The sequence below is a fragment of the Callithrix jacchus genome, chromosome 4, assembly GCF_049354715.1.
Source record: "Callithrix jacchus isolate 240 chromosome 4, calJac240_pri, whole genome shotgun sequence".
NCBI classification, from domain to species: domain Eukaryota; kingdom Metazoa; phylum Chordata; class Mammalia; order Primates; family Cebidae; genus Callithrix; species Callithrix jacchus.
In genome coordinates, this window is record NC_133505.1 from 93,298,964 (window position 1) to 93,311,015 (window position 12,052).

Consider the following 12,052-nt stretch of genomic DNA (forward strand, 5'->3'; position numbering starts at 1 on the left):
TCTGCATGAGTTTGACAGGGTAATTGTTTAAAATTAATACAACTTTGATTAAAATATATTGTGATGAAGTGGAAAAAGTTTGGATTTTTTTTTTTGAGACCAAGTCTTGCTCCGTCACACAGGCTGGATTGCAGTGGTGCAATCTTGGCTCACTGCTGCCACCTCCACCTCTTATATTTAACCAGTATCCCCACCTCAGCTTCCTGAGTAGCTGGGACTACAGGTACACACCACCATTTCCAGCTAGTTTTTGTATTTTTTAGTAGAGATGGAGTTTCACCATATTGGCCAGGCTAGTCTTGAACTCCTGACCTCAGATGATCAATTGCCTTAGCCTCCCAAAGTGTTGGGGTTACAGGCGTGAGCCACTGCACCCAGCCAGAGCTTGGATCTTTGATGTCAGCCAGACATGATTTGATTTGTGGCTCAGCCACTTAACTAGCACATTCATCATATAGATGGTCCCCCAGTTTATGATGATTCAACTTACTGTTTTCAGCTCTATAATGGTGTGAAAGTGATACACACTCAGTAGGTTTCTGGACATATGATGGGGTTACTTCTGGATAAACAACTCTGAATTGAAAATATCTTAAGTCAAAATATACTTTCAACTTACATTGTTTTCAGCTTAGGTTGGGTTTATTGGGATGTAGCCCCATCATAAGTCACAGAGCTTCTGTATACAAGATGTTAGTGATAATACCGTAACCTAGTGGGAAAGTTATGATTAAATAATAATATATATTAAATGTCTGAAATATGTTTACTATACAGTAGATATTTTTAAATCTTTATGAATATATATCCTTAAGTCCTTTCTTTATTTGCTTAAATGAAGTTGCTTATAAAGATTTTTTTTAAAAAGAGGCAGACAGAGGAGCAGTGGAAAGAACACTGTACCAGGTAGTACATGACTAGCTTTCAGTTTTAACTCTTCCACTAACTTCATAATTCCTTTAGGAAATCATTTATGTTGAACACATGATGGTTTTTTTTTTCTTAATGTTTTCTAAGAAGGCCCAATTTAATATGTAGAATAGAACCTGTGAATCTATTGCCCCTCAGCATTTATCCTCTTTATTAAAGTTTGACCTCAAGAGTACCCCCATTCCCCATTTACATATATGTTGAATCCTAAACACATTGCATTTTACATATATGCACACTTTTGCTTACTCAATATTTTATGAAAGAGAAAATCAACTAGGAGAGGCATAGTCCCCTCTATGGTTCATGAGCACTAATGGCCTGTGTTTTGTCTTCAGTTCTTTTTGCCATCTGTCAGTTGTACCATGTTTGAATTAATCTTTCTGTTCTGTGGAACACTGGTAATTCGTGATTGTATGCTGTTTGTCACATCCCTTGTCTTATAGCAGATGCTTAAAGCAATCACAGGTAAAGTCTGTTCATTTTATATAGTATATCATTATAATGAAGTAATAAAAATTTAATTAAAAAAATAAATTATAGATTTAAGTGCATCATTAAATGAAGCAAGTTGCCTTCATCTAGGTTATACGTACACATACATGACTGTTGGCAAGCTTTGAGATGGAGTAAATTTATATGAAAAGAAAAATAGGGGAGATTTATAGAAAATTGAGGTGAGCTTACTTTAAAGGTGGAACAGTTACATAAAATGCTTTGTATTATATTTTTTCCCTCATGAATAGATAGTTTATTAGTCTATATCCATTGTACCTCTGTGTGTCTCTGTTGATTCTAGTGCTTATTTAAATCAGTGGATAAAAGGGGGAAAATAAAAGTACTACAATTTTTTTATTATTCTCATCAACTTATTTACTGGGTAGAGAGTGCTTATAGTTATCATCAGTTAGTTACATATAAACACTTGCAAATTCTTAAATAGTTGGTTATCAGGTATTTCTTAATATTCTCAGAATTACTATTTAAATTTCTACTGGCTATAAAGAAAGGTGTTTTTTTTAAAACTGCATCCAGTCTCTGTCCCAATAATGACCAATTAAGACTGACTCGATAGTGTATGAATTAATGATATTTTATTCATGAAAATGATCTGTAAATATCTAATGAAAAAACTAAAGGCATATTGCTATATATCCTAATATAAAACCATTTTGTAGCATATTTCTATTGGCTTTTTCTTTAGATTTCAGAAGTTGATTGCAAAGATGCACTGGAAATGATCTGTAACTTAGAATCTGAGGGTGATGAAAAAAGTGCTCTTGTCTTATGTACTGCATTTTTGTCACGTCAGCTCCAACAAGGAGATATGTACTGCGCTTGGTGAGTTGATTTTCTTTTTTAAAGAAATATTTGTTAAATAAGAATACAAAACAGGCTGCGAGAATTGATATAGCTTAGGAACATACTTTAATGTCTTTTTAAGACATAAGGCTTATATTCAGATATTACATGTTGTGTGCAAACTGATTATCAAGTAGTTGTTATAACTTTAAAATCTTTTTGTATTAAAGGCCACACAATTCCTTAGCATGCAAGCAGTAATTGTCTTTAGTCAGGAAATTTTTAAGTGCTAGAAAGTGAAAGATTTGTTTTGTCCGATGCCACCATAATATTTTTTTTATTTATATAAGCAACTCACATTTTTTTGTATGGTATATTTCAAGTGGGCAGAGCATGTTATATGTAATCCTTTGGGAGGCTACGGGAAACAGAAATGTTGGTTTCGGTTAATGCAGACACTTAAGATCAGCTGCCTTAAATTAGCTTTAGCTAACACTGACAATTTATCTGGTCAGTCAACAGCACTCTTAGTCTTCAGCGTTGTATTGATATTATGGGAACACATAAGCAAATTTGGTTATTATAGAATTCCAACATTTAAAAATATTTACCAAATGACAGCATACAAATGAATAATAGAACAGGCAAGATAAATCAATGGTTGTGTAATCAAAAAAGATTGAAACTTATAAAGGATTTCTGAGCATTAAGTTTTGTTATGAAGGAAAAATAGTACATGCAATACAGAAGAGGATTGATGTGAAAGGCAGAAAGATTCTGAAGGGAGAATAAATAAGGCGTTTTTATCGAAGACAAGTATATAATAGGTTTTCTAGTTATAATAGCACAAAAATCAGTGTTGACTAAGAAATTACTGTGTTACATTGGTTTATACAAAGTCATCAAAATCTGAGTTTCATAAACTCTTGAATAGAAGGGCAACATAGATGTTTATTTTCAAGAAACACTGTTTAAGATAAGCAGCTGTGAGTTGATTCATGACTCAATAGTGAGGGCAGTGTTAGGCAAGGAAGTAGCAGTACAGAGTTGAGACAGAAAATCAACTGGAGAGCCAGTAAATAGTTCAGCTGGAAAGTTATAAAGGCTGCCTACTTTATTGACATGGGATCAAGTGAAACAAATGTGGAAGAAAGCAGTTATTCGGGATGGTACTAAGCAGAGGCTGATAGAGTCAGAAATAATGATGCCTTAAATTAGAAAGATGGTGAGCTGGGAAGAACGGCAATCATCTTTTTTCATGCGTTAAGCTTCAAAGTGGAGAAGTCTTATATAAAGAACTAGAGAGGTGTATGTGGTCAAGACTGAACAAACAGATTTTAAAGTCCTCAATATAGAAGTTAAAATCCAGTAAATGAGCAAGTTATTCAAGTAGGTAATGAAAAGGACATAGTTGCTAGGAGTGGATACTAAAGAAATATTAATAGGAAAGGACTATATGAAAAATACTTGGTGAAAAAATTTGAAGCAAGGAAGATTTTTATGGAAGTTATTCACGGAACACAAGAGAAATAGGATGGTAAGTAAAAGGAAAATGAACCAACTTCAGTAGGACTACTTTTTATGAAATATACATTGTTACTGCATTTTGAAATTTTTTTTTCAGAGTTGATTTCACTGTTTCATTACTGTGGCACAGATTAGTTTCTTCTGGTTTTTTTTTTTTTTTTGTCATCATTGGTTCTCACATTTATCTAATTTAAATTTGTTAGAAGATAAATGCTTTTTAAAAATCATTATGTCATTGGTATGCTTTATATATATGTATGTACACACCCACACATGTTGAGCTTTCTTATTACATAAAGTTCACATGTGGCTCAAAGCTATCATTTGTATAACTTGTTTAAATGTTAGATGCCGGCCAGGTGCTTTGGCTCACTCCTGTAATCCCAGCACTTTGGGAGGCCACGGTGGGCAGATCACCTGAGGTCAGGAATTTGAGACCAGCCTGGCCAACGTGGTGAAACCCCATCTTTACTAAAAATACAAAAACTAGCTAGGCATGGTGTTGCGCACCTGTAATCCCAGCTGCTTGGGAGGCCAAGGCACGAGAATCGCTTGAACTCTGGAGACAGAGGTTGCAATGAGCCAAGATCACACCACTGCACTCCAGCCTGGGCAAGAGTGAGACTCTGTCTCAGAAAAAATAAAAAGATTTAGATGCTTTCCTAGTAAAAGGTGGTGATTCTCTGTCTGGGACTGAAAAATATTAATAAAATGATAAATCATATCCTGGTTTTATTTGGTATTTAGAAAATTGGAATCTGTATTGCATTTAAACTTAAGCGTGCACATAGGACTGGAATATAAAACCAGTTTTAATTTCAAATGTAATGACTGGACTGATAATGGTCCATTATTATTACATTACTGCTCCAACTTTTCTTATTATAACTTTTTTTTTTTTTAAAGGGAACTTACTCTCTTTTGGAGTAAATTACAACAAAGAGTAGAACCATCTATACAAGTGTACCTTGAGAGGTGTCGTCAACTTTCTTTGTTAACGAAAACAGTATATCACATTTTCTTCCTGATTAAAGTTATTAATTCAGAGGTAAGAACAATCAAAATATCTTTAAGGTTAAAATGTATACATTATCTTTAATAAAAGACTATAACTTTTATTCTTTTGGCACCCTTTCCAGTGATTTTTAAAACTTTTCATTATGTCCTTTGAACATTTTCTTGTTAGTCCTTTCAGACATTTGACACAGAAAAACTGAAAAATGCAGTTGAGATCCAGGGTCTTGCTGTTACTTAGCCAGAAGAAAAGTAATATATATAATACTTAAATTATATCATTCTTCTGTTTTTGGCTAGGGGATATACTACTTTGATAATCTGGCTATAGAAATTTAAAAAGTATGAAGAAGAATATAGCGATAGATTCCTTTGCTAGCATAAGGGACAATTACATTATCTAAAATTCTACAAACAGCCATAAATACTTGATAAAATAAAGCAAACTTTTTTTTTTTAAGTGACATTACATTACAGGAATAGTTGGGCTCAACAAAAGGAAAAACTTAAAACAGCAGAAAGCTTGAACTGATGCAGAGCCTCATCTAGCCTGGTTGGGATTGCTTAGTTACTGCTACTTGGTAGGGATTGTAACTAAGCAATCCCTATCCTACCTGAGAGTAAGATCTTGGGCCAGAGATAAGATCAGGGGCTGAGCCGGGCCAGGCCAGCCAGACGTAGTAGCTCAAACCTGTATTCCCAGTACTTTGAGAGGCCAACGTGGGTGAATCATTTGAAATCAGAAGTTTGAGATCAGCCTGGCCAATATGGTGAAACCCCATCTCTACAAAAGTAAATACAAAAATTAGCTGGACTTGGTGGTGCCTGCCTGTTCTCTCTGAGGTGAGAGGATGGCTTGAGCCAAGAGGTGGAGGTTGCAGTGAGCCCAGATTGCGTCACTGCATTCTAGTCTGGGTGACAGAGCAAGACCCTGTCTCAAAACCAAAGCAGGCCTGGCGTGGTGGGTCACTCCTGTAATCCCAGCCCTTTGGGAGGCTGAGGCAAGTGGATCACTTAAGCCCAGAAGTTCGAGACCAATCTGACCAACATGGCAAAACCCCCACTCTACTAAAAATACAAAAAATTTGCTGGGCATGGTGGTAGGTGCCTGTAGTCTCAGCTACTTGGGAAGCTGAGACACAAGAATCACTTGAGCCTGGGTGGCTGAGGTTGCTGTGAGCCAAGATCATGCCACTGCACTCCAGCCTGGGAGACAGAGCGAGACTTGGTCTTTTAAAACATGTATATAACTTGGGCCAGCTCTGCTTGTCTACTTGGGTAGGTAGATCTGAAACAACCACCCCCACCCCCACAAAACACACACACACACACACACTTTCTCTCACTCCCTCTTGCTCTCATGCACTTGCTCTCTTTCTCTCTCTCTCTCTCTCTCTCTCTCTCCCCCTCTCCCTCTCCATGAAGCTGGGACCTGTGAGGTACTGTAATTTTATTGAAAAGGTAGACTAGAAAAATAACTGTCTAACAAAAATGTATGGTAGAGAATTTTAGGTATGTCCAGCTGGACTCTGGGTCAGAGGAGGAAAGTCTTTAAGAAGTTATAACTATATGTCCATCCTCATACAGATTTGGGAGCCACATTTACCCTCACTGGGTAGTCCAGAAATCCCTATGTCAAGTAAGTTAATGTTTAAGAAGGTGAGGATGGAGTCCTGGGCTGATAATACCTAGGATTCCTGCAAAAGCAAATGCAGAACTGCTTTGGAAGGGATATATTGTCAACACAGTAGTCTTATAAAGCCCTGCTTAACATGAATTCACCATCAGGATTTATAAACATGTGAAACTATCTGACCTGAGTGATTTTCAGCAAAGGAATAATAGAATTACTTGCCTAATACTTTAAATAATATAATTATGGAGAAATCTACAAAAATATATATCTTATAAACACTTAAGGAATTAAAAGTATGAGAAAAACAGTATCAAAATAACCAAGCAGTTTGTAAAAAGAGTCAAAAGAATGCCTGGAAATAAACATACATAGTTGCTGAAATGAAAATTTTAAGTTGGATTATATAGATTAGACGCAACTTAAGAGGGAATTGATGAGCAGAGGTTGCATATGTGCTTCCACTTGTGTATTACTATTAAGTATTAATAAATCAGAATCCAAGTTTTATAAAGTTATTGATTTTCTTATAGTAAACTTTGTAGAAATGCAGTTGGTTTTCATTTAAATGTACACAGAAAACACCTTTCAAAGGTGCTACCATTGTGTAAAATGTAAAACTGAGATGCAGCATGATAACAGGTATTTTTTAATTAATGTATAATTGTTTTTAAAGGAAGGACCAAAAGATACTCCCCTATCCCCCTTTATAAGTACCTTTTAAAATCTTTTGGTCAGTAAGTCTTAGATGTATCTTCATTTTTCTCTCCTAAAAGTAATTTCATTTTCAGGAGTAAAGAATATGAATGAATCCTTCTGCTTTCCAGTTTTTCCTCTGTCAACCTTGTTAACTTGTCCTGATTTTTCATTTATATATTGTGAAAATAAAGTTAAAAAGTAAAGTAGCAGTTAAAAAATAAAGTAGCTGGATGTGTGAGTGCATGCGTATAGTCCCAGCTAGTTGGGAGGCTGAGGCTGGAGGATCACTTGAGCCCTGGATTTCAAGACCAGACTGGGCAACATAGCAAGACTGTGTTTCCAAAACAAAACAAGCAAAAACCTGAAAGGGGACAATAATAAATGTCTTATGAAATTACTCTGCAGTTTTAAATTGCAGGTTGCGCCAAGTAAAAGAGCAGCATGACAAAGTAGAGTAGAAAGAACCTGGAACCAGAAGCCAAACTGGGTATAAATCTTGACTTGCAGTTGACCTTAATCACTGTAGGTTTCATTGTTAAATCAGATGAATTGAGGAGGTTAGGTGACCATCCTTCTTCAGTCTTACTCCCTACTCATAAAGAGACCACGGAGGACCAGAGGATGGGGTGAAAAATCTTGGACAAGAGCTGACTGTCCATTATGATAGTCACATTTTAGTTGCTCAGTAGCTCCATGTTGCTAGTGGCTATCCTATTGGACAGCACAGATACAGAACATTCCTGTTATCACTAATAGTTCTGTTGAGTAACACTATTCCAGACAGTTTGGGTTCAGAATTAGAGTACATAAAAAAGCAGTTAAAAGTATGAATAGCTTGGGAAGTTGGCCATGGCAGCAGCAGCCTTTTGTGTTATTGTTCCTTTGGTTGGTTGGTCAGTTTTTGAGACAGAGTCTGCTCTGTCATCCAGATTAAAGTGCAGTGCTGCAATCACAGCTCACTGCAGCCCCAACTTCTCAGGCTTAAGCAGTGCTCCCACCTCAGCCTCCTAAGTAGCTGGGACTATAGGTGTGCACCATCACACTTGGCTAATTTTCTTATTTTTTGTAGAGATGGGGTCTTACTATATTGCCCAGATTTGTCTCAAATTCCTGGACTCAAGCAATCCACCCTACCTTGACCTCCCAAAATGGTGGGATTACAGGCATGAGCCACCACACGTGTCCTTTGCAGCAGCCTTCACAGGGATAGTATGCACCATAGTAATTGCTCTTTGCCCCAGAAACCTTGTTTCTTGTTGCATGAAAATTTTTCCCTTTTGTTTTTTTACTTTCTGAAACCTGATCAAGCAGAGGTTTTATCTTAAAACCAGATCATAGATTGTTATTATTTTAGGACTGAAGAGACCTTAAAGTTAAGCTGTAGTGATAAGATTCTACTGTAATAACTCTCTTCATTTTCCATATAGCAGTTAACCTCAAGGTAGTGATTTGTATTAACTGGTAACCCTTTGTCTCCCTCTGTCGCCCAGGCTGGAATGCGGTGGCATGATCTCAGCTCACTGCAACCTCTGCCTCCCAGGATCAAGTGATTCTCCTGCCTCAGCCTCTCTAGTATTTGGGATTACAGACGAACACCACCATGCCCAGCTAATTTTTGTATTTTAAGTAGAGACTGGGTTTCACCATGTTGGCCAGGCTGGTCTCTAACTCCTGACCTCAGGTGATCTGCCCTCCCCAGCCCCCCAGAGTGCTAGGATTACAGGTGTGAGTCTCTGCGCCAGGCCAACTGGTAACCCTTTAAAAAAAAAACCCAGGAGTTGAAGACTCCAGCTACTCATATGTTAATTTAAAATGCAGCCCTTCTTTGAATATTCATGGGTTCCACATCAGTGGATTCAACCACCTACAAATGAAAATATTCAGAAGCCAGGAGTGGTGGCTCACCTGTAATCCCAGCACTGTGGAAGGCTTAAACCCAGGACCTTGAGACCAGCCTGGGTAACATGGTGAAACCTGATCTCTACCCCCCCCCCAAAAAAAAAATTGGCCAGGCTTAGTGGTTTGTGCCTGTAATCCCAACTACTCAGGAGGCTGAGATGGTAGGATCACTTGAGCCTGGGAGGTGGAAATTGCAGTGAGCCAAGGTCACACCTCTGAGCCACGTTCACTCCACTGCGCTCCAGCCTGGGTGACAAAGTGAGACCCTGTCTCAAAAAAGAAAAGGAAAAAAAAAATTCTATAGAGTTTTGTAAAGCAAAACTTTAATTTGCCACTAGTGTATTATGTTGAATCTATGCAAATGAAGTAATATGTAGGCATTGTATTAGGTATTGTAAGTAATACAGAGATTATTTAAATTATGTGAGAGGATGTTCATAGTTTGTTTGTATGCAAATGCTATACCATTTTATATAAGGGACCTAAGTATTGTAGAATTTGGTATCCACAGGAATCCTGGAACCAGTGCCCCCAGATTCTGAAGGACAACTGTAATTAATGTCTCAAATACTAATTGAGATCTGCAAAGGAATTGGAGCAAATAGCTTGGCATCTTTTTATTCATACAGTATACTCTTTCCTCCACTCTTTGTTGAAAAATACATCCCTGCCCTTAAAAATTGTGTAGTCATTGATGGAAACTCACAGCCAATAGCAATATTATGTGGATCTTTCTATTAGAATGGAATCTTGAGACTCTGGTGAGAGTACGTTGCTTAGCGAAGTGCCTGGTATAAAAAGTAGGTGCTGAATGAATAAAAGAAGTGAGCCATAAAAACCCACTTGTCTATTTTTGTTACTCAATTAGTAATGACTAACGAGGGACGAGAAAGTGTTTTAGTCACAGAAAAGGCACGTAAAGTAGTTTCAAGACATGAGAGAATGGAATATTTCGGGAACTACAGGTAGCTCAGTTTTTTGTTTGAGTGGAGGGAAAGATAAAAGGAAACTAGAACAGATGAGGCAGTGATCAAATTGTGAAGGGCCTTCTGTATTCCACACTGAGTTTATATTTTATTCTGAAATACATTGTAATTATTTAAAGAATTTTAAAAGTGGGTAAGGCATGATGCTATGAGTGGGGTAGAGAAGCGCTGAATGGGATGTTACATGGGAGTTAAAAGCAACATGTAAGCCTTGGGTGTGTTTAGGTCAAGGATACTAGGCAGCCAGAGGAAAGGAACAGAAAAGGGAATGGGAAGAGGGTACAAAAGACAAACCTTTCCTTTTTCCAAAACTTGCTTGTTGCTGTTCTAGTGCTTGGAAAGGGGTTGAGTTTCTGTTCTTCCTCTGAATTCATGTCACTTAGCTTTCTAGTCCCGTGACTTATAAATTTAAGCTTGTGCTATCAGTATTTATGATTAACTGTTATGAATTAAGTAGATTTTTATGGGCTAATCAATTACATTGTCTTTATACAAAATTGTTGTGAATTCAAATTCAACTTTTAAAACTTACCTTCTTCACACAGCCCTTGCCTAAAGAAAATGTAAAAGAAAAAAAAAGTAAAACATTCTGTATAGCCAGTTTACGATTTGATTCTTGCCTTTTTACTTATTTTCAATGAAAGATCAGAAGAATAAAAATTGTAAAATATAATTTTTTTTGTTGCCATTATGTAAGGTTTCAGGTTTAATTATAACATGAAAATGTTTTTAAAGCAGATTTATTGAAGCTCATTACCCTTAATGAATTGAATCTTTGAATTCAGTGGCAGACTAGATTAGAATGTCAGTGGAATTCCCCTTGTAAATAATTTTAGCTGTGTTTCGTGAGCAATAAATAGAATTCTTTAATCAGCTTTGGCCATTCCTGGAGAAAAGGCCCAACAGAAATTTCTTTGAGGTGGAGTTTAGCTCTTATTGCCCAGGCCTGGAGTGCAGCGGTGCGATCTCAGCTCACTGCAAACTCTGCCTCCCTGGTTCAAGTGATCCTCTTGCTTTATCCTCCTGAGTAGCTGGGATTACAGGTGCCCGTCACCACACCCGGCTAAGTTTTTGTATTTTTGGTAGACATGGGATTTCATCATGTTGGCCAGCCTGATCTTGAACTCCTGACCTCAGGCAATCCACCTGCCTCAGCCTCTTAGTGTGCAGGGATTAAAGGTGTGAGCCACCATGCCCAGCCTCCCTAAATCCTTTTTAAAATTCATTTATTTCTCCATCATTTCCTGAATTTCTGGATAATCACACCCCTTTTTAGAGCTTTCACCAGGAAGAACTTTTACCAGTTCTTCTGACATTATTTTATGTGCCTTCAGTATTATTTTTAATGATCTTTATGGTTGACTTGGCCCTGAATTCTTCCCAGACTTCTTTGTGCCTTTCTGTGTATAGTATGCACAAAAACCACACATGATTTTTTTTCTTTATTGCATATCATAACAGAGGAGTGGCCTAATTGTTCACCATTAGCAGCCCCTTAAGTCATGTAAGAGATGCAAATGTTTTACTGTACAAGTTTTAAGGCACAAATCTATCTCGGAATAGTATAAAATACAAAAGTTTATATGAAATCTAGAGACACCCGTATGGTCCCACTTCCTTCCCAGTTTTCATCTTTCTTCCCTGTCACTTTTTATATTTTTATTATTATTTTTAAGAGACAGGGTCTTGCTCTGTTGCCAGGGTTGGAGTACAGTGTGCAATCCTAGCTTATGGCAGCCTCAAATTCCCAATTTCAAGCAATCCTTCTGCCTCAGCCTTCTGAGTAGCTAGGATTACAGGCACATCCCACCATGCCCAGCTAATGTGTGTGTGTGTGTGTGTGTGTGTGTGTGTGTGTGTGTGTGTGTGTGTGTGTGGAGATTGCAGATGGGGTCTTTCTGTATTGCCCAGGCTGGTCTCAAACTCCTGGCCTCAAGCAGTCTCTCTCGCCTTGCCTTCCCAAAGCACTGGGATACTGGGATTACAGACATGAGCCAGAGCCACCATGCACAGCCTTTTTTTTTTTTTTGGAGACAGGGTCTTCATCCAGGCTGGATTGCAG

General features: G+C 37.5%; 1 protein-coding gene across 6 annotated transcripts in view; it reads left to right on the plus strand.

The window, feature by feature from the left end:
- Positions 1 to 12,052, plus strand: part of ZNF292 (zinc finger protein 292) — a 103,274-nt gene that overhangs the window by 80,857 nt on the left and 10,365 nt on the right. For 5 of the 6 annotated variants that reach the window (XM_035296296.3, XM_078369747.1, XM_035296298.3 and 2 more), the window contains 2 exons: positions 2,135 to 2,271; positions 4,666 to 4,807. In XM_035296296.3, coding sequence (XP_035152187.1) covers positions 2,135 to 2,271; positions 4,666 to 4,807 — 279 coding nt within the window. Of the gene's footprint in view, positions 1 to 1,196; positions 1,399 to 2,134; positions 2,272 to 4,665; positions 4,808 to 12,052 lie in introns of those variants that run through there. The other variant, XM_035296300.3, reaches the window with a different exon arrangement.